Genomic DNA, 21,561 nt, shown 5'->3' with positions numbered 1-21,561 from the left:
CTCAGCAGCAGTACAAGCTTCCCCCTCCCAGCAGAGTGGACCTGATCAGGCTCAGCTATTTCCTTCAGAGCCAGAGGGGAAGCTGGTACTGTGGCTGCGCAGGAGTGAGGCCTGGTAAATCTTGCAGCCCCTACTGTGACCAGGCCGCCCAATGACAAGCTTACTGCTGGATTTTTGGTGGCCGACAGCACTGGATCAGGAGTCTGAAGAGGACGGGGGAGAGGGGGAAATCTCATTATGATGTAGTCTTCCCCCTACTGAGGTAAGCACCCCATAGGGGCACTTTATTCCTTACAGATTCTTAGAAATAAATATGGCTGTCTTCATGTGGATTCTCACCTCAGGTTCCCTTTGAAACTGAGCCACATTCAACATATTTACATTACATGGTAGCAAAAGTCCTATTAAAATGCTACCACATGCATAGCCAATGCTCCTTGCACTAGTGTTGATAAACATGCTCCTGTGTGAATAAATATACAGGTTGTTTCTTCTCACAGAAACCTTATACATTTCCCCCAGAAGCACGTTTGGTGCTGAACAATGTTCCAAGGTCACGGAATCTCATCTAAATAATACAAGCTGATCACAGCTAAAAATGCATTCACTCTACAGGATAATCACTGGTGTGTGCCTCTGTGCCTGAGGTAACAGAATGTACAGAAACACAGCAAAAGTATCCACAGCACTCCACAAAATGTACTTCACACGGATCAATTCAGTACATGCCAGTATTCGCAAACCCCATTCTAATTTTAACACATCACACCTTTTTGATTTTACATAAATACACGGCTAAAGCCCTTAGCGAACCTACACTAAGCTTATGGTAGACTCCATTGCTGTTCTAGTGATAACATTTACTAATTGCGTGGCTATCTTGCTGATCACTTGGCTGGAGTAGTTTGGGTTATTATATAGGTACAGACAGACACTTCTGGAATTAGGGGATAGGGACACCAACCACAGGGGCATCAAGGTTAAATGAAAAAACAGCAATGGCGGCTTTCATGCGTATATGAAAAAAAGGGGCATCCGGAAAAGCTGTAAGCTGCTAATACTGGCAGTACTGCTGATTTTCCACAATTGGGCACTGGATAATGCCGGTGGTAGAATACCGGTACCCATATTCTATTACCTTACCTAACCTTCCACTCACACTAAGCCTTCACAACTGTAGTTGGCTATACAATACAATTTAAATTTTGCTGACTGTTTTTCAGCATGTAAGCTTAATATGTCGCCGAAACGTGAGAATCCCTATACTGACCAGGCAGCATTGCTATTTGGTGAACTCTGTGGGTCTCAGCTACTTAAAGGTGTGAGAGCTTTCACAGCATTTCTAGCAAGCAAAATTGCACCAGATATTTAAGATAAAAGATTACGGCAATAAAAACCACAAGATTACACACACACACACACACACACACACACCTCCGCAGATTACAGTATAGCAACATTTCGTAATCACAACACCGTGGCCTGCTGGTAATTGCAAGCCTCCTGATGTCAATTCTTGGCCAATCACTGACAAAAAGTTATCCATGTCAGAAGTGTTTTTGTTGCTTGCACACTATTTTTTGCACTTTTATAATAAAAGTTAATAGATTATGTGAAAGGGACACTTCAGACATTACCAGTATGCATTTTAACTTTCAAAATTAAAATTTCTTGGAAATACAGCATACATGTAACTACTGCAACTGGTTTCCCTCGACTCTTGAGGAAGGTTGTGAAACGCAGTGTGGCCAACCTAACTTCATGGTTGTCAGGAGCCGAACGCCTAAACTCAGATAATCGGGCAGATATCGCAGAGTTGGCCGGTGTCTATCATTGTTCCAGAGTATATACCGGTATATGTAGGTAGTGTGAAACGTCACTTTCACATAATTGTTTGGAATATGTGTGTGTAAATGTCGTATAAACTACTTGTAATTTTTTTTTTGCCAGAAAAGGTAGTTTCAGTGACATCACTCATTTACATATGACTACTTTTAACATATGTACTCTCTTTAAGAATCCTGGGCAGATAGAAAAAACAAAAAAAACAAAAAAAAAAAAACATACTGAAAACCTGGGGGCGTGGTCAGAAATGTGTTACTAATTTTCAGCCCCTTAAAAGTCTCAGGTAAATGATGCTTTGATTGTTACGCGTGTCCCCATTCAGAGTCAAGTGGTGGTGGGGGGGTCGGGGGGTGGGGGGGGGGGGTTGGGTTGGGGAGAGAGGGGGAAAAAAATTGAGAGGAAGAGAGGTAATCGGGATAGAACGCCAAACGGAGAGGGAAGGACCCTAAACATGTTGTATTGTTCTCAATGCCTGGCATTCACATAAAAAAGTGCAATCTTTGTATCATCAGACCAGAGTTTTGTTTCTAATGCTACATACACACTTGAGATAAAAGTCTTTGGAAAAGGCAAGATCACAGAGCAATTTTACCCCCTTCCATGTAGTATGAGAGCCATACTCTACACAGTCTATTCTATGGAGCTGAACCCCCCATCAGATAAAATCTTTGCAAGATGCTGCACACAAAGATGCCCGTACACATTAAAAAGATCATTATCTGCAAAAAGATCTCGTCCTGCAAAAGATCCATTCCTGCAAAATGCATTCATAGTTTATGAGATCTGCAGATCACCATACACACTTTGTTTAACAGGCAATCTGCAGATCAGATACACCAGTATGGATTTTAAGATCTGCAGATGATTGCCAGATATGCAGATGAAGTCTGTTAAACCAGGTGTGTATGAGGATCTGCAGATCTCATAGACTATGAATGCATTTTGTAGGAATGGATCTTTTGCAGGAAGAGATCTTTTGCAGATTCACGGTCCGAGAGTCCTTCAGGTGCCTTTTGGCGAGCTGCCATGAGCCTTTTACTAAGTAGTGGCTTCTGTCTGGTCACTCTACCATACAGGCCTGATTGGTGGATTGCTGCAGAGATGGATGTCCTTCTAGAAGGTTCTCCTCTCTGCACAGAGGACCTCTGACAGAGTGACCATCAAGTTCTTGGTCACCTCCCTGACTAAGGCCCTTCTCCCCAGATCGCTCAGTTTAGATGGCTAGTCAGCTCTTGGAAGAGTTCTGGCAGTTTTGAACTTCTTCCGCTTACGGATGATGGAGACCACTCTGCTCACTGGGACCTTCAAAGCTGCAGAACTTTTTTTTGTAACCATCCTAAGATTCTGTCTCGGAGGTCTACAGACAATTCCTTTGAGTTCATGCAAACTGTCAACTGTGGGACCTTCCATAGACCGGTGTGTGACTTTCCAAATCGTGTCCAATCAACTGAATTTACCACAGGTGGACTCCAATTAAGCTGCAGAAACTTCTCAAGGATGATCAGGCGAAACAGGATGCACCTGAGCTCAATGTTGAGCTTCATAGCAAAGACTGTAAATACTTATGCACATGTAATTTCATAATTTCTTTAGGTACTTATCCGTTAGCCGGGCGCATCCGGCAGGTGGCGCTGTTGTAGCGAATTTCATTCATGCTTAGTTAACGTAGTGCTGTGTGAATGGAAGCGCCGCAGGTGGCGCTAATTACATTGATACGGCACATAACAATAACGGTGTTAATGGGAACTAATATGTATTTCAAGTGGCCGGAACTGTTACTTAATGCAATTAAAATGAAGGCGGCGGCGGCAATGTAACAGATGAAGCCGCCGCCTTCGTCTGTTCTTCGTCTTCTTCTCCCCCTTTGCCCTCCTCTGGCATTTTATACAATGCTGGCAGCTGGGGGGGGGGACACGCGTGTCCCCCCAGAGTCGTTCGTCGCAAGAAAACAAACAGGATTCCCTTCCGCGACGAACGACTCTGGGGGGAGACGCATGTCCCCGCAGGCTGCCAGCATTGTATAGAAGCCAGAGGAGGGCAAAGTGGGAGAAGAAGACGAAGAACAGACGAAGGCGGCGGCTTCATCTGTTAAATTGCCGCCGCCTTCATTTTAATTGCATTAAGTAACAGTTCCGGCCACTTGAAATACATATTAGTTCCCATTAACACTGTTATTGTTATGTGCCGTATCAATGCAATTAGTGCCACCTGCGGCGCTTCCATTCACACAGCACTACGTTAACTAAGCATGAATGAAATTCGCTACAACAGCGCCACCTGCCGGATGCGCCCGGCTAACGGATAAGTACCTTTCTTTATTTTTAATAAAATTTGCAAAAAAACGCAAGCAAAAAATTTTCACGTCATTATGGGGTGTTGTGTGTAGACTTCTGAGGAAAAAAAATAAATTTAATCCATTTTGGAATAGGGCTGTAAAATAAAAATGTGGAAAAATTGATGATACGCTGTGAATACTTTCAGGATGCACTGTGAATAAAAATGAGAAGTAAATAAAAAAAAACAAATAAAAAACAAAACAAAACAGAAGACGTCAAAGGAAAAAAAAAAAGCTGCAAGACAAAACTATTTGTCTAATTGGGGCGTTTCCTCATTTCTGAAAGCCTTTGAGCCTCATAACACATATGATGTGTAGAGCTGTCCTGTGACACGTGAGCAAACTTGAAAAACATGGCTGCAGCAGAGCAGAAGACAAGTCCTGGTAGACATGATTCACACACTGACTCCACAGCATCTACACCTTCATCAGTACGGCTGACAGGTATCCAGGATTCAAGAGTCAATTATTTCCCTTCACTGTTGTGGCACATTCCACAGAAATGACATTTACTAATAATAGGAAGATTACAAACACATGTCATTTCATCTAATTATGTGAAATGGCATTTGTTATTTAAGTGTTACATTTAAAGCCCCAGTTTAGGCAGTGTGTTTTTCTTTAATAAAAGATACACATTTAACAGAACATCACTTTAGTCTAAATTTCTTTCCTATTTATTTTTCTTTTAATAGTAAAGTAAAACCCCTCTTCCCAGCTACTGCACAAAAACAAGCGCTCTAAATTGGTGGAAACTGCTATCATGTCCACCACAAATTCCTATAGCTGGATACATGACCATGTAACCAAATGCTCTGCGGAATATTCAAATTAAAATTGAAAGGACCACCATCGTGCAAAATTGGAGTGGGATTTCTCTGTACAATATATACACAAAGGCAGGCTGGTATTTGAGGGTTTAGGTTTTTTTTTTTTTTTTTCTTTTTTGGCAAGTCGCACATACAGGCAATCAGGTGTAAGATTTGTAAGCTTCTTTTGACCGAAGAGCACTAAAATCATAGTTTTGGTTTAGTATGCCAGTACCCAATGAGTTCTTGGGGAAGACTCCACAACACTGCAGGGTGGCACTGAGGCCTAGTGCACACCAAAAACCGCTAGCAGATCCGCAAAATGCTAGCAGATTTTGAAATGCTTTTTCTCATTTTTCTGTAGCGTTTCAGCTAGCATTTTGCGGTTTTGTGAAGCATTTTTGGTGTAGTAGATTTCATGTATTGTTACAGTAAAGCTGTTATTGAACAGCTACTGTAGCAAAAAACGCCTGGCAAACCGCTCTGAAGTGCCGTTTTTCAGAGCGGTTTGCGGTTTTCCTATACTTAACATTGAGGCAGAAATGCATCCGCAATCCAAAATCTGCAGCAGCCCGGGAGTATGCGTTTCTGCAAAACGCCTCCCGCTCTGGTGTGCACCAGCCCATTGAAATACATTACCCTAGCGGATCCGCACCCGCAAGCGGATCGCAAACCGCAGCCGAACCGCTCTGGTGTGCACTAGGCCATAGTGGTTGCAGCTCTCAAGCACTTTGAGTCCGACAGGAGAAAAGTGCAATATAAATATTGTTAATTATTACAGTACCTACTTAAGGGACCACTATTGGGAATAAAAAAATAAAAATAAAAAAACCCTGTAAAATATAAAATCCGTGTGTCCCCATTTTAACCCAGAGTAAATGCTTTTTTAGGATTACATTTAAATTATGCATTAAAATAAGAAAAAAAGCTACAATGTTGCAAAATAAAACTAGCAGCAGGGCCAGTTCATACAGCCTGTGACCTACAGCTGTCTGCTTACAGCCAGTCAGCCACTTCCCTTTCAGTCACATGGGTATGAAGAAGCAAGAAATATGGTGGACATCTAAAGCCACACCTCCCCACTGACTGATAGCCTATCAGGAGATGGGGCCTAAGAGGGAGGAGAGTGGCAAAAAAGGTATGAGGGTTGTGAAAATGTATAAGCTGTGATGGCAGGGTTTTTTTTTTCTGCAAAATAAAACAAAGGGAACAATAAACTCAGGGCTCTTTCACATCAGACGACGCGTGCAGGAGCCGTTCTCCTGCACGCGTTGATAGCCTGCGGTGTGACATCGGGTATCTGCGGTGCAACACAATCAGCAGCGGTAGCTATTAATTGAACCCGACGGAAAACGATGGCTCCCGAGCGCATTGGACGAAAAACTGCGCCCAGGTGCATCGGAACCGTAACGTACCGAAACGCAGGGTCGGGTGTGAAAGGTAAAATGAAAGTCTATGGACTTTCATTTTACCTTGGTTAACACAAACTTTAGCGATAAAACGCTCAAAGTTTGCGCAGATGTGAAAGAGCCCTTAGTTTTCTAATGAACATATAAAATATTGTGCCAGAACTTTTTTTTGTTTTTTCATTAAAGCAAAACGTAGAAAACAAAATGCCTTGCTAGAATGATCTAATTTCTTAATTACCTTTCCAGCAACTCCTAAACTGTAAAAAGGTCATAATATTTGACACATGGTACAGAATCAGGGCTACTCACCCAAGTTTAGTATATATAGTTAGAGGAATCTTTCACTTCTGCACTATAAATCACGGGTTAATAGGACAGGAACAACATGTACACAAGGCTTAATCTCAGTAGCTGACACAGATCCAAGGAGGGAGGGGGGGGGGGGGGTAAGCTCATGAAAGGCAGCAATATGTTTGCTAATAAAAACCTCTTTGAAGAAAAAAAACGAATTGATTTGAAACAATATGCATGTAAATTCATTGTATTAGACATCATTCAAGTGTCTAGGTACAGGGCAGCACAGATGGTCAGTGGTGCTACCAATCTGAGCACACGGAAACCTCAGATTTTCCACTACTCAACACCGCAACAGGAAAAAAAATAAAACACTGCCAGCCCTCCAAAAATGTATTTGTTGATTATCATGGTGAAAGGAGCGGATATGGAGCTGGAGGGACAGTCACTGTCGACAGACTGCCTTTGATAAGTACCAGCATGCTTTCCCGATAGGCATAGCTTGAACTCCAATCCAACACATGGTGAGCCTCAGCAATGCAGTGTGAGGTGAGGGGAGAGCTCAGAGTAGCAGATGGAGGTACGGTGAATGGAGAGTGCAGGTGCCTCAAAGCAGAAATCACATTCTGGAACAACCTACATAGAAAAAAAATATAGGTCTACCTGACAACTAAAGAACGACCTGCCAATACGAACGGCCCAAAAATGTAAATTGTTTTCAAAAAGACCTTGCAGTTTCAGAAAATCAATTTTACAAAAGTCAAAGACAGAAATTTTTTTTTAAACTGGTAAAGAGACAGAGATGGCAGTGTTTTGACTTATGGACATATTCATGTTAATAATGAACCTACAGTCCATATCTGTTCGTTAACAAGGGAGTTCCTGTATCCCATACAATAAAATGCAAGTGTCCCTGTGTCCCATGTCCGTCCGTGCTTTTTGTGCACTGCGCATGTGCAGGGACGTAGAGACACTGCCGAGACCCGGAGGAGGACGGGGCCAGAAGGGGCGGGTGTGCGCATTAAAAACTGGCTAGGTCTATCCCTAAACGGGCTAAGTCACAAGTTAATTTAAAAAAAGAACCAACATATTCCATGGAGTAAGAACAAAAACAAGGGATACATACCGTAGTAATACAGACAATGGCATACACAAAATGCCATTGTCTGTATTACTACTGGTTCATAATTCAGAATTGGAAGATATGTTTAGATTTACAAATATATGTCAGACCCCGGCCCTGCAACAAGCCAGTAGAGACAGGACCCAACGGTGTGCAACCGAATTGGGAGATGGAGCAGCCTTATTTTAAGGATAAAACTAGGTAATCACCCTCACCCACAACCCGAAGACTCAGCCACCACTGCATAGTCATACTACTACCTGCCATTGACAACACTCTTTCCTGTGTGTACAGCTTTTATACGTTTAGCTTGCAAACTGAAGCACTCAACTATGTATGAGACTTAACCAGGGCCTTTTGATTGGAGGAAGGAAACCCCCTACAGAAAAGCCAGTACTGCATTGTTAGATAGGCGAGTGCGCTCCACTCGAGCTATACTCTGCAGTGGTCCCATGTAAGCGGTGTTTGCTTAGGAGGGGAGACCGCTTGGAGATGCTCCAGAAGACACCCCTTCACTCTGAAGATGCACCATAAGGTTTTTCCTCCTCTAAATCTAGGTGCATCCTACGGTCAGTTGCTACTTATGGAGCAAAAATTCTGGTAAAATTGGTTTAGAAGACGCCAGTGTTAGCACACCTCAAGAAAGCCAAGATGAATAGGAGACTGATAGTTTATTAAAGCAGACTTATTTCTTAAACCAGGAGGATTAGCCATACTAGGCCAGGGGAAAAAAAACCCCACATATATAAGTAAATACTTGCTCTACGTACATAACATGTACTGTACTGTCCACGTTTTGATTTCAGTGAATGTTCTATAGTAATTGAAGAGAATTCTGATCTTGGTGGGAACCATGCCTTTTGCCCACAGTTTGAGGCCAAATACTGATGTCATTTCTTCCCTTAACTTTTTTCTTTTCTCCTCCAATCTCTGAGTCACTTCAGCCTTGGTTGTAAAACACAAGTGAGCAGAGGATCATGCTTCAGCTAGGCAGGGAAATAAATGGAAGAGGAAGAATATATTATAGATAAATGTGGCTGGATGATGTAATGGTTAAGGGCTCTGCCTCTGACACGGGAGACCAGGGTTCGAATCTCGGCTCTGCCTGTTCAGTAAGCCAACACCTATTCAGTAGGAGACCTTTGGCAAGTCTCCCTAACACTGCTACTGCCTATAGAGCGCGTCCTGGTGGCTGCAGCTCTGGCGCTTTGAGTCCACCAGGAGAAAAGCGCAATATAAATGTTATTTGTCTTGTCATAAAAAGAACCCCCAGCATGCAACTGAATAGCAATGGCTATTAAAGGGCCAGTGTCCCTAAGGTATGTGATAACTCCAAACCATAACAGCTGAAAAAAAAAAAAAATGTTTTGAATGCAGGATTAGCATCTTTATCACTTAATACACTCAGACCAGTTGCTGTTGAAATTTGATTTTTATGGTGACAATTTCGCTTTAAGTCTTTGTTGCTTCATCAGGGCAATATTAAGAGTCTTATGATGCCCCAGGGTGAATGAAAGCTCTATCTTTGATATCTAGCAATGGAAAAATCCTAAGGAAATGGAAACTATGACAAGTGCACAGGGGCTTTTAACATCCGTTTGCTGTCATCAGTTAATGTCCAAGTGCTACCGTTGAAAGGAAGGCCACCGAATAATAACATAAGACAAACTGATCACCTGATGATGAACTTTCCATCCAACTTACCCTGTGCTATTTTTTTTTTTTTTTTTTTTTTAAGTGTGATTAGATCTCCCATTGGGGAGGTGCTCTAATGCTAATTATTCCAGACATTAAAATACTGAAAATCAAGTTCGGTTGTATAATCAGCCTGCATTGCAAATAATCTAAAGATGTGAAATTTACATACAAAGCAGCAGGCGAATAACTACTTACTACTTCAAAAGAGTCAAACGTGTTCTGTAACTTGCATTTGAGAGGGCAAACACACCCACACCATAGCTTAAATTTACTAAGACGCATTCAGTAAAAATGCCGGCGCTAGTCTACACTAGGGGACCCAGCAGGAAACCTCATAAGTAAATTCAGCTAATGTGATTTGGTGGACAGCACCCTCACTAGGTTGTAGGAAACTACGCCCACAGTATTTGGCCAGTCAGAATGCTTTGTGCTATAGGAGTTCTGTGACTGGAGAACTCTTCACTATAAAGGTTTCCTGCTGGGTACCCTAAACTAGACTAGCACCTAAATTACATGTTTGGTAATTTACCTCATGCGGTATTTTAGATTTTTCACTAAGATTTTCACACATGCAGTAATGGTTCTGTCATTTGCTTTAAAACTAAATGACAGGTCACCAAGATCTCATGCCGTATACTAGGATTCATTCATTCAATAGGATTATTGCAGCGCAGTGAAAATGCATGAGAGATGTGATACAGATAGCATTTTTTTTTTTAATTACCTGTATACTGACAATTAAAGTGCAAGTCTAAGCTGCATAAAATTAAAGGGAAGGTTCAAGCAAAATAAAAAAATGAGTTTCACTTACCTGGGGCTTCTACCAGCCCCCTGCAGCCATCCTGTGCCCTCATAGTCACTCACTGCTGCTCCAGTCCCCCGCTGGCAGCTTGCCGACCTCGGAGGTCGGCGGGACGCATTGCGTACATTTTTACGCATTCCCGTTAGTGCAGGAACATTAACACATACATTTTTACGCATTACTTGTTCAATGCGTAAAACTGTACGCATTGAACCAGTAACGCGTAAAAATGTATGTATTAATGTTCCTGCACTAGCGGGAATGCGTAAAAATGTATGCAATGCGTCCCGCCGACCTCCGAGGTCGGCAAGCTGCCAGCGGGGGACTGGAGCAGCAGTGAGTGACTATGAGGGCACAGGATGGCTGCAGGGGGCTGGTAGAAGCCCCAGGTAAGTGAAACTCATTTTTTTATTTTGCTTGAACCTTCCCTTTAACATTACATTTTTTATCAGCTCAAAACCATTAGCATCTTATTAACTATTTGAATTCCAACCTACAGTAATGTTCTTTAAATACACTTTTATTATTAACTTTCTTACATTCCTCAATGGTATAATTAGTTTTCATATTTTCTCTGCTCCATTTCCTCCCTTCCATAACCTTACCGAATAGCTGTTAGTTACCAACATCTCCAGGCTGGCGATAAATACTGAACATCTCAACTGGTTTTACTGTATGCTCTAATGTGAACAGACTTAACCTCACAAGTCTGCAATTTAGAGGACAACTGTAGTGAGAGGGATATGGAGGCTGCCATATTTATTTCCTGTTAAACAATACCAGTTGCCTGGCAGCCCTGCTGATCCTCTGCCTCTAATGCTTTTAGCCACATACCATGAACAAGCATGTGACAGATGAGGAGTTTGACATTTGTCAGCTCTGACAAAATTAACTGCATGCTCGTTTCTGGTGTTCTTCAAACAATACTGCAGCCAAATAGATCAGCAGGACTGCCAGGCAACTGGTATTGTTTAAAAGGAAACAAATGTGGCAGCCTTCATATACTTCAGGTTCCCTTTAAAAAGAAAACCTGTAGCATGTTTTCACAGGGACAGGAAGCTCTTTCCCATGCTACAAGAAAAAGATTTTTATTGCAGTCTCTAACCCTGTTGGAGAGATCTGCCCACGCCCTCTGGTAAGGAGTAGAGATGGTCCATGAGATGCAAATAATTCTGACTTGCGTGCCAGTATACTGTAAGTTACACTTAGCTTGGAAATGAACCAAACAATGCACTTCCTGTCAATTTTATTGAGCGAATTTAACCTACAAGCAATTTGCTTTCAATCTGCACACAAGTCAAAATTCTTTACATCTCACTCCCTATGTCTATTCAGGAGGTGAGGGACATTTTCCTGCATTGGAACAACGAGGGCAGGATATTCCCAAACTGTTTCTGTGATTTTCTGTGCAATTCAATTGTAAAAATCTGATCCAACGATCGCATCTGTGGAAAATACTGTACCGTTAATGGGCACATTTAAGCGCACAGAGTGGTGGGTTTTTGTATTCTGCATTTTAAAAGTTATCTTCCTGCCATTTATATGTAATTAACGGGAAGTTGAAGCGGACCTGAACTTAGAACTTACTCTATGTTCTAAAAAATACTCAAGAGCATAATAACCTTTACAGAACAACATTTCTGATACAAATTCAGCAATAATAATAACAACAACCTACAGTGTGTCCACTTCCTGCTTTCATGTAGCAGACATAGGGTTAACATCCTGTGTTACAAATTAGCAGCTCTGCCCTGGCAGAGAAGATTCCTGAGCTGACACAGCTGAAGAGATCGAATTACACTTATGATTGGTCACAGATGAAGTGGAATTAGACAGGCTAAACTCTCTAAAAACATATAGAGTGCATTTCTCTGTTTTCCTTCTGTCCTGTGCAGTTTAACCTTACAAAATAATGAATACTATACACGTGCAAAAGCACAGCAACATGCACTTTACCATACAAAAATGCAGCAGGTGTCCTTGAAAAATGAATACTAAAAATTCTGATGTGTAACACTTCTAGAGTGCCAGTCGTTCATTCACAATTTTACTGCTTCTCCGATTTGTAAAAGGCCACAGAACATAAAAGGTTGGTCTGGAACATAGAAGCCAACGTCTAGTCAACAAGCCTGACAAGATTGATCAGCTGATGCTAGTAATTACTGGTTGTGTAGTTCAGGCGCTGGTTTTGACATGGCAGATGTGCAGTGAATGCAGCTTCTGGTAGTGCTGTTTCACATGGTGCTCATACAGGGACAGCATTGTGTCAGTGTAGCGGCAGATGTTAATCTGCTAGAGTACAAACCCTGACTGGTTTAAATCCTAGTCCAAACATGGAGGCCCATCAATTTAGATATAGATTACAAATACATCAAAGCGTAATCCATCTTTTTTACTGACACACGAACACTCATTAGGTTGCCGAGAGATAGCCGTGTATCTTTTCTTTCATAAAGGCGTCAGGATTGTGGGTGTTCAGTATCAGTGCGGACAGACTCTACCTGACAGCAGATGACAGATGGTACCTGCAATTTCTACAAGAGCGGATCATGGTGAGGTGTCCGGGGCGTGTTCTCAGCGGTCAAGCTGAGGAGTAGACTATACAACTGGTTGGAATTTTTCAGTTCAGTGCAGCACGGCACAGCACCTCCCATGCTCTGTCATATGCAGGAATTGACTGGAAAATAATGTCAGGCATTTGTGCTCAGGTGGTTTGGCACAGTGTGCCCTCTGAAAAACATACTGCTGCACACACTTTAGGGCTCCTTCAGCTGAACGGATAATCGACACGTTAAACGTGCCTTTTAGCCACGGATTGCCTGGGTCAAGTGCCCTTCCGTTGCATTTGCAACTGAATGGGAGCAGTCACACAACCTGAGTGTCGGTCGGTTGACATGCCATGTGGTTGCCGCCTGGTAAAAACGAATGCCACATGTTGCATCCAGGACCAGCTCCCGCTGGCTCAGATGCACATGCAGTGGATGCCACAATTGCTGGGCGCAAGTGCCCTGCACAGAAACAGGGGCTGCTGACCCGCAGTAAAATGCACTTCTGTCAGCCATTCGTGTAAAAGAGGCCTCAGTCTACAGCCTAGGTTCTCAACGTGTGGTACGTGTATCCCAGGAGGCACTTCTGGTGGGTCCAAAGGGTGCTTGATGTATTTACTTAAGTTTAATAAATGTATAGTTTCAGAAAACAAATCCTATGGAAACAGTCAAACTAGTATTTCAGCTAATTAAAAACAATAGCAAATGCTTGGAAACTGTTTAGAAACAATCATCAAGAACTACTATTAAGTGTATCTGTATCAAGGGGTACTTGAGATAGTCTATCATATCAGGAGGTACTCGGCCAGCACAGGCTTTCAAAAGGGGTACATACCCATGAAATGTTGAGAAACACTGGTATACACTGGTGTGGAGAATGGCTGTACTATTCAGTGGGAATGAGTAGTGTCAGTACTGCAATGGAGGTGCAATGCATTGCTGTATAAAGCACAGCCATATGTGTCACACAGTTTAAGGGATCGTTCACACTAGGGGCCTAGCGCAGGGAGCTGGGAGGGGTGATCAAGACACAGGACAGTTGGAACTGTGTCTCATGCTCCCTGTCACCTCCTTTCAACCAAAAAGGTGGCTGCCCCCATGAAATCACAAACATTTGCCTGTTCTTTTAAAACAGGGTGGGCAGGAGATTATATTACCTATCTATTTTAGTTAACATAAGTAATGTAACTTAAAGAGACTCCGTAACAAAAATTGCATCCTGTTTTTTATCATCCTACAAGTTCCAAAAGCTATTCTAATGTGTTCTGGCTTACTGCAGCAGGTTCTACTATCACCATCTCTGTAATAAATCAACTTATCTCTCTCTTGTCAGACTTGTCAGCCTGTGTCTGGAAGGCTGCCAAGTTCTTCAGTGTTGTGGTTCTGTGATGCATCTCCCCTCTCCAGGCCCCTCTCTGCACACTGCCTGTGTATTATTTAGATTAGGGCAGCTTCTCTCTTCTCTCTTATCTTTTACAAGCTGGATAAATCCTCCTCTGAGCTGGCTGGGCTTTCACATACTGAGGAATTACATACAGGCAGAGCTGTCTGCACTCTGCAGGAAGAAACAGCCTGACACTTCAGTGGAAGATAGCTGCAGGGGGAAAGAAACACACAAATGATCTCTTGAGATTCAAAAGGAAGGGTGTATACAGCCTGCTTGTGTATGAATGTATTTTCTATGTGTGGACATACTGTACATCAACCTACTTCCTGTTTTGGTGGCCATTTTGTTTGTTTATAAACAAACTTTTTAAAACTGTTTTTAACCACTTTTAATGCGGCGAGGAGCGGCGAAATTGTGACAGAGGGGAATAGGAGATGTCCCCTAACGCACTGGTATGTTTACTTTTGTGCGATTTTAACAATACAGATTCTCTTTAATGACAGTATGTTTGATTAGGCTGAAGTTCCCCTTTAACACGACTGTACTGTGCAATGGCCGCAGCTTAAATTCAAAGGGATATTTTTAGTATTTGAGTGAGGAAGAATTATAACCTTTCTATAGATTCTATCTGCTTTTGTTCCCAACTGAACACTCTTTTTCTCCAAAGTAGCTCGCAGTGAAGGTCAATAATAGATTTGCCATTAGTAATTAAGGTCAGACTGCACCTGGGCTACTAGTTATGCAAGACTACGCCAGTGAAGGAAGGTTGAACTAAACAGGTTGTCTCGTATGAGGATTTTTTTTACGGCTTTTGCATTAAAGCTGTGTTTTCACGCTCTATGCTCGGTGGTAGTAGCACTGCATATTTAAATTGTTTATTAACCTTTTTTTTTCTTCGCATCAGTCTAATTATATATGCAATTGCCATAGTAACTATTTAGGAACACTGTCACATTCAATTTGCGTCACTGCTGCAATGCTGTGGGCTCATGTTTGCCGCTGGTCACTTACAATTAGGTCTGTACCTAAATTATTGAAGCCTTCTACAATTTGTGTTACATTGTAGAAATCATTAGGCAGCGCAACCAATAGAAAAAAAACGCCACCTTATTTGCCAGACATTCCTTTTGTAGCGGTGTCGCCGGCTTTCACACAATCAGTCCGCCGGTGACAATTATCTCCAGGATGTCCCATTAGGCCCGCACTCTGCGTGACCTCCTCGCTCTTCATCCTGAAGCAGTCGCCACATAATCAAAGCTCCTTGTTGGGGGTAGCGACTGTGGCTAGGAAATCCAACTACACGCTTGCCCATGTGTGCACAGTGTCTAAGCCTAATCCCAGCTGAAGTTGCTATAGTAACTGTTGGACAATCCTGCCAAATTAAACCATCAGTATTTTGCTACATTAAGCAGGGTCAATGGGGAAATCAACACAGGAAAATATGATGCAGATGTGGAAGTAAAGCACATTTTTCTTGATCCCAGGGAGAATAAAGGATGCATCCCAAATAACCAATGCATAAAAAAAAAAATAAAAAAAAAAAAAAGTCTTCTTTACAGTGAAAGCCCATTTCTATCTAAATATCTTCTTTAAACATGTATCATGAACTGCAAAGATTTCAAGATTTAAAGGTTAATAAGAATGACCTTTCATTTAAATTTGCAGCTGCCTATGAATGTTTACAATGAACCGTACATCTACGGTAAGTTGCATTACTTTCTATGGAATCTGTACGCTGTGTTGCACTGTGAGTGAGGTCTTCCAAGTTCCTGCAGTTAACTCTCACAAAAAAAGCTCTTCTAGGCCAAAGCTACGTACACACGGCAATTTGAGTATAGCCATGGTGGACAATAAAGACCACCATGGGAGAGAATCATGGCTCAAACTGGCGTGTGTACAGCCACCGCACGATGTCTGCTGGAGATCTGGCATGCCGAATCTTTAGCTTTCTGAAGCTTAATTGCATTGTTCTCCTCCCCCTGCCAGTGGGACTCCTCTTCGTTGCACTCTGTTCCCCCCTCCTCCAGAAACAGACACGACGCTAGCCTGGGGACTGATGACGTATCTGTACAGCATTGGCAGCGCTCTACCTTGCGACAGATCTACTGGTGTGTACAGGGCTTAGCTAAAGACTGGTGCTCATGAACCTGTGACTAAGGCCTGGTTCACACTGCACGGATGGAAAAAAAAATAAATGTTTTTTAAAAAGGTATCAGTTTTCCATCCATAATCCTCCTTTAGGTTAGTGTGCGATCAATGCGACACATCTGTCACTCTGGATTTATTGCAGCCTCAACAAACTTGCGGTCCATTCTGCAGAATGTGCCAAATGGATTCGTTCTAATGGAGCAATGTGAAAGGATTCCACTGATTAAAGAGTACCGGAGTCGAAGCTCAAGTACAAAATTAGATACTCACCTAAAGAGAGGAAGCCTCAGGAGCCTATTGAGGCTTCCCTCCCTTGTGTTGTTCCCTGTCACTGAGTGTGGCCCCCCAGAAGATTCACAAACAGACATTGTCGAAAATCATATCAGGGCTGCGCAGCTCTTCCTACTCCAGCGTGGCTGCGGAATAGCAGACTGAGCCCGCCCTTACATGCGTAGTGAGCCGGAGCCGTGGGCTACTGCGCAGGCAGGCTTGCACGGCCATGTTGGAGCTGTGCAACCCTAAAGTGGAGAGGGGCGCGCTCAGCAATAGGAGACCACAGAGTAGCGAGGGAAGCCTCAATAGGATCCTGAGGCTTCCCTCTCTTAAGGTTAAGTATCTGATTTTGAACATAGAACCTGTTCCCCTCTGTTAGGATCTGGTATTTGAACATTTGAACTGGGCCAAATATCACATGACTAGAGACTGACAGGTAGCCAACCAATGAGGATGCAAATAATTCTGGTTTGCAAGCAGATTCTAAGAAAAATGTATGAAATTTAAACTATAAAGTGTACAACCTGGGCTGCAGTCCTACGCCATACATACACCCCCATCCCACTACCAAGTATTTATAGTGTTTTCACAGCATTGGGATACAGGGTCACTTCAAGGTGTGTTTGTTCAATTCTGCGACTGAGAAAAAGATCTGCCGGTCATCAGCACAGATTTCAGGATTCACTCAATCATGTCACAAGAAATCCTACTACACCGTTATGGCGATATACTACGCCTGTATCCAGTCTGATGGCGCACAACATGGCAAGCTGGTCCCCCATACCCCCAGTAACTCTACCTCAATGAGGGCCTCATAAGGACACTATGGGACTGAAGCACTGACCTGACCCCTGACCAGGACTCGAGATCCTTCAGGAAAACACTACATTCAGTTCCATCTCCTCTTTCTATTTGACGCACAATCCTCATGTGAGCAAAGAAAATGTGTTATTTTTCCTATTAGAGCCACATGTCCCGCTGATCTGTTATTCATTTTCACTGCTTTAGCAGCTCAGACACATTTTTCACAGGAAAACAAGAGCAGAAGTCACCAGAGGTTTCTCAGCGCAGGCACAAATCCATGGGGGTGTGCATTCTGTCACACGTCACATGTGCTTTGCATGTGAGCACTGAGAAAGACTCCCAGCGACTCCGGCATATTGCAGGATTCACAGGCAAAAGGCAGGAGAAAGAAAACAGAGCCTTGACCATCTTACCTGCTACTGCTGCTTTTTTTCGACTTGCTTTTCCTCTTCAAGCTGTCCCTCTCCTTGCTGTTGTAAGGCAACATGGAAGCATAACCATGCTCAGCTTCTGTGCAGAGCAGAAGAGACATGACAGTTAGTGAGAGGGGGCTGCATGAGCTGCCTTGTGTGCATAAGTGCTGGAGGAACACACAACTACATCTGCAGGAGCATACACAAGCAGGCAGCTTCCTCCAGGAACACATACAAAACACACACACACGCATGGGAAAAATGCCTGAAAAACAATCCTCCTTAAAGGAACAGCTCTCCGTTTATAAAAGGAAGGAAGGGTGGATGGAGCGGAGCATCAACAAAAACATCTGGAACACTTGGATCATTTGAAATAGAGTCAGAGTCCAGCGTGTTTATTAATCAGGACACCCCAATAGCATAGCGAAGTTAGGATACAGAATAATATCTACTAAAGACCCACTGCAGCAAACTATGCCATTTATGGGATAAACGCTATTTTTTTCTACAATCAGCCAATAAAAATACCCAATATGCCCTGTGGCAGCACAGTAGTTATAAAGGGTAACCCCGATGGTTAGCGACGAGCTAACGACATTGGCACACATTTGCATTTAGCGACTGTCTCCCCTACGGTTATTAACAGAAACATGAAAATAGGACCCAAAAGTGCAAAATTTGCAACATTTGAGCATTTTGAATGGATTGATCACCTGCCATCGTGCGGTACGAACGATTAACAGCAGTTATTGTCCAAATTGATCCACCAAATCGGTCAACATGGATGATAATCCCCATTGTTAGGACATTTTGTTTTAAAACAACTACTGGCCATCATTTGTTTCAGACACCTGCAGTTGCACATGCGTAAGGAGCTAAGGCGGTAGAATAGAAAGTTAGACTTTTTAGCATCCAGTGACAGGACAGGTACCCAACAAGCCAGTCACTTTGTAAAACAGCTAGTTCAAGCAAAGGTAATGCTCTGATACCATCAAGTTGCTCTCAATGTTCTTTATTGACCCCTGCACATAGGTCTGTCTGAAAAAGTGGACAACTGTTTTCAATTACTGTATATACTCAAGTATAAGACTAATTTTTCAGCACAAAATTTGCTAAAAAGTTACCCCCTCAGCTTATATGCGAGTCAGTTGAGCAGAATGAATGGAGAAGCTGGTTTTGTTACTGGCAGAGGAACGCAAGGATCGTGCACCAGTAAATCTGCTCTTGCCAGTTGGCTCCTTGCTGTGTCCGTGCCCCCCATACCCTATAACATGATGTGCAGAGTGCGCTGCTCAAGTCTACCTGTGTCCAGTCTTCTGGAGCAGAGCAAGCAAGCAACATGTCAGCAATGCATCGGGGAATCAGGGATTCTTACTGTGTGGCATTTGCTGTCTCATATCTATGACCCCAACTAGTGGCGTCTTGAGACACAACTATCATCCTTGTGGCACATCTGGCTATGGGGAGGGGCTCTGACTTGTACTGGGGGCACATCTGGCTACTGTGGAGTGGGCTATACTGGGGAGGGGACTTGTATGCAAGTCAATCACTTTTTCCTGGTTTCTGAGGGAAAAGTGGGTACCTCAGCTTATACACGGGTCGGCTTATATGAGAGTATATATGGTAAACTATTCTAGAGGTAGTCTATATGCACAAATGCTACAACACCACTACCCATAGCTTGGTGCTTGTATATTCTGACAGGTATGTGATTAAGCCACTTCTGCAGCCAAAGAGATCAACCGGACTGCCAAGCAACTGGTATTCTTTAAGGCTGCTTACACACAGGGACGTTACAGGCGCACGTTAGGGCAGCCTGTAACGCTCCCCCAACGCACAGCAATGTAACACAAGTGGGCTGTTCACACTGCCCACGTTGCGTTACATGTAACGCTGCACGTTCTTCCGAAAGTACAGAATACTATAGCGTTACAGCGGCTTAAGCCGCGTTAGACTGTTTGCACATGCTCAGTCATGTTGGGGAGGAGCGAAGAGCGGCCAGGCACATGGCTAATTAATATTCACTGCACGTTGTGACGTGCAGTGTTTACTTCCTGGTGCGGCCGCTCTGTGCGGCGATTGGCTGGCGGGACCACGTGATGCCGCATGCGTCCAAGAGTACGCATCACGGACGCCAGAGTGAGCTGCACAACGCGGCTCACTCTGACGTCCACAACGAAGAGCACCAGGCCTTGCGTTAGGTGCATGTTATGTGACCTTAACGTAGCACCTAACGCAGCGTCTTGGTGTGCAAGTAGCCTCAAAGGAAACATCCATATCTCTCTCAGTTTAGGTTCCCTTTAAGCCATAGACCCTGAACAAGCATGCAGATCACAGGTCTATGACAAAGCCGCCAAGATTATGTGCATGCTTGTTTCAGGTGTGATTTAGACATAACTGACCAGAAAGATCAGCAGCTAGGCAACTGGTATGGTTTAAAAGGAAATAAATATGGCAGCTTCCATAGGACTCACACCTCAATTCCAGCATCTCAAGTTACTTCTCCAGCTTCTAAAGGGATCAAGAATTTTTCCGAATGGGATTATAGAACCATTCATAATGAACTGCAAGACAACAGAAGTGCATGGGCTGCTATACAGGCAAATAAACCCCGATATTACCAATAGGATATGATGGTTTACATTCTGTGTATACAACACGATATTGGAAGACAGCATACGCAGTCTAGCCCTATAAATTGATCAAAGGAAAACAACATCAACAGACAGCGCCCATGACAAGTCAAACGTGCAGCAAGGTGGCAATGCTCTGTGCGATATGTGTAAGAGCCGCAGACAAAATGATAAGATATCAGACTGGTAGAACGCCGCACGACCAAATGGAAAACAACATTTTCTAGCGATGATGTCACTCTGCACAATGACTTCTGTAGATCCTGAACACCTAAGCTTACCTTGCAGCACACTACCTCAACGCACACTGCAAGGACGCCTACACGTGTGCAACACTGTACTAAATATAGACCACACATTATAAACTGGTACGAAAATACAATATATGGTCACATGACAAAGCTAAATCAACACCATACAGTATAAACACGATGTCAAAGAAGCACTGATAACTCGACACTCTACTGGAGCAATAAACAACACAGCCACGTATGTTTATAAACCTTTTTGAAACAGATGGATCAATAACAATGAAAAAAATAAGTGCACAGGTGGGGATTTTTGCAGTACTTGTAGCAAGTGCATTGCGTCAAATATCATGCACATAAAAACAAACAAACATTTTATGCCTCTTGACAGCATGTACCCCTCCCCCTTTGGAATCTGTTCTGTTGACCGCAAGTAACACACATACAATAATGTGTCTCTGTGTATGCAGCCTGGGCATCCCAGACTGCAGATCTCCACCATCTCTTAGGACGCCACACAATATTTGGCCCCTGCATTTTTATGCAAATGACCTCTATTTTTAGCAAGAGCTTATATTTCTCTCCTGTGTAACACACACATGCACAGAGCTCAGGCAGAAAGGCAGAGGCTCCATTTTCATGCAGCACATTGCTGCATCACGTGAATTATTCAATATATTAGCATAATAACAGGCTCTCAATCCAAGATGAAAAAAAATATTTTGAGGATAATTAACAAGTATTATCGAGATGCTGCTTGCTAAATTACTGCTTTCACTGCTGTGCCAGGATTC

The 21,561-nt window shown here is 43.0% G+C and overlaps 1 protein-coding gene across 2 annotated transcripts in view; it reads right to left on the bottom strand.

The window, feature by feature from the left end:
• MXD1 (MAX dimerization protein 1) overlaps positions 1–21,561 on the bottom strand; it is a 43,111-nt gene that overhangs the window by 19,236 nt on the left and 2,314 nt on the right. For both annotated transcript variants that reach the window (XM_068274916.1, XM_068274915.1), the window contains exon 2: positions 17,887–17,983. In XM_068274916.1, the coding sequence (XP_068131017.1) occupies positions 17,887–17,983 (97 nt within the window). The remainder of the gene's footprint in view (positions 1–17,886; positions 17,984–21,561) is intronic.

The sequence above is a fragment of the Hyperolius riggenbachi genome, chromosome 3 (genome assembly GCF_040937935.1).
Source record: "Hyperolius riggenbachi isolate aHypRig1 chromosome 3, aHypRig1.pri, whole genome shotgun sequence".
Classification (NCBI taxonomy): domain Eukaryota; kingdom Metazoa; phylum Chordata; class Amphibia; order Anura; family Hyperoliidae; genus Hyperolius; species Hyperolius riggenbachi.
This window is presented reverse-complemented; position numbering and strand designations above follow the sequence as displayed.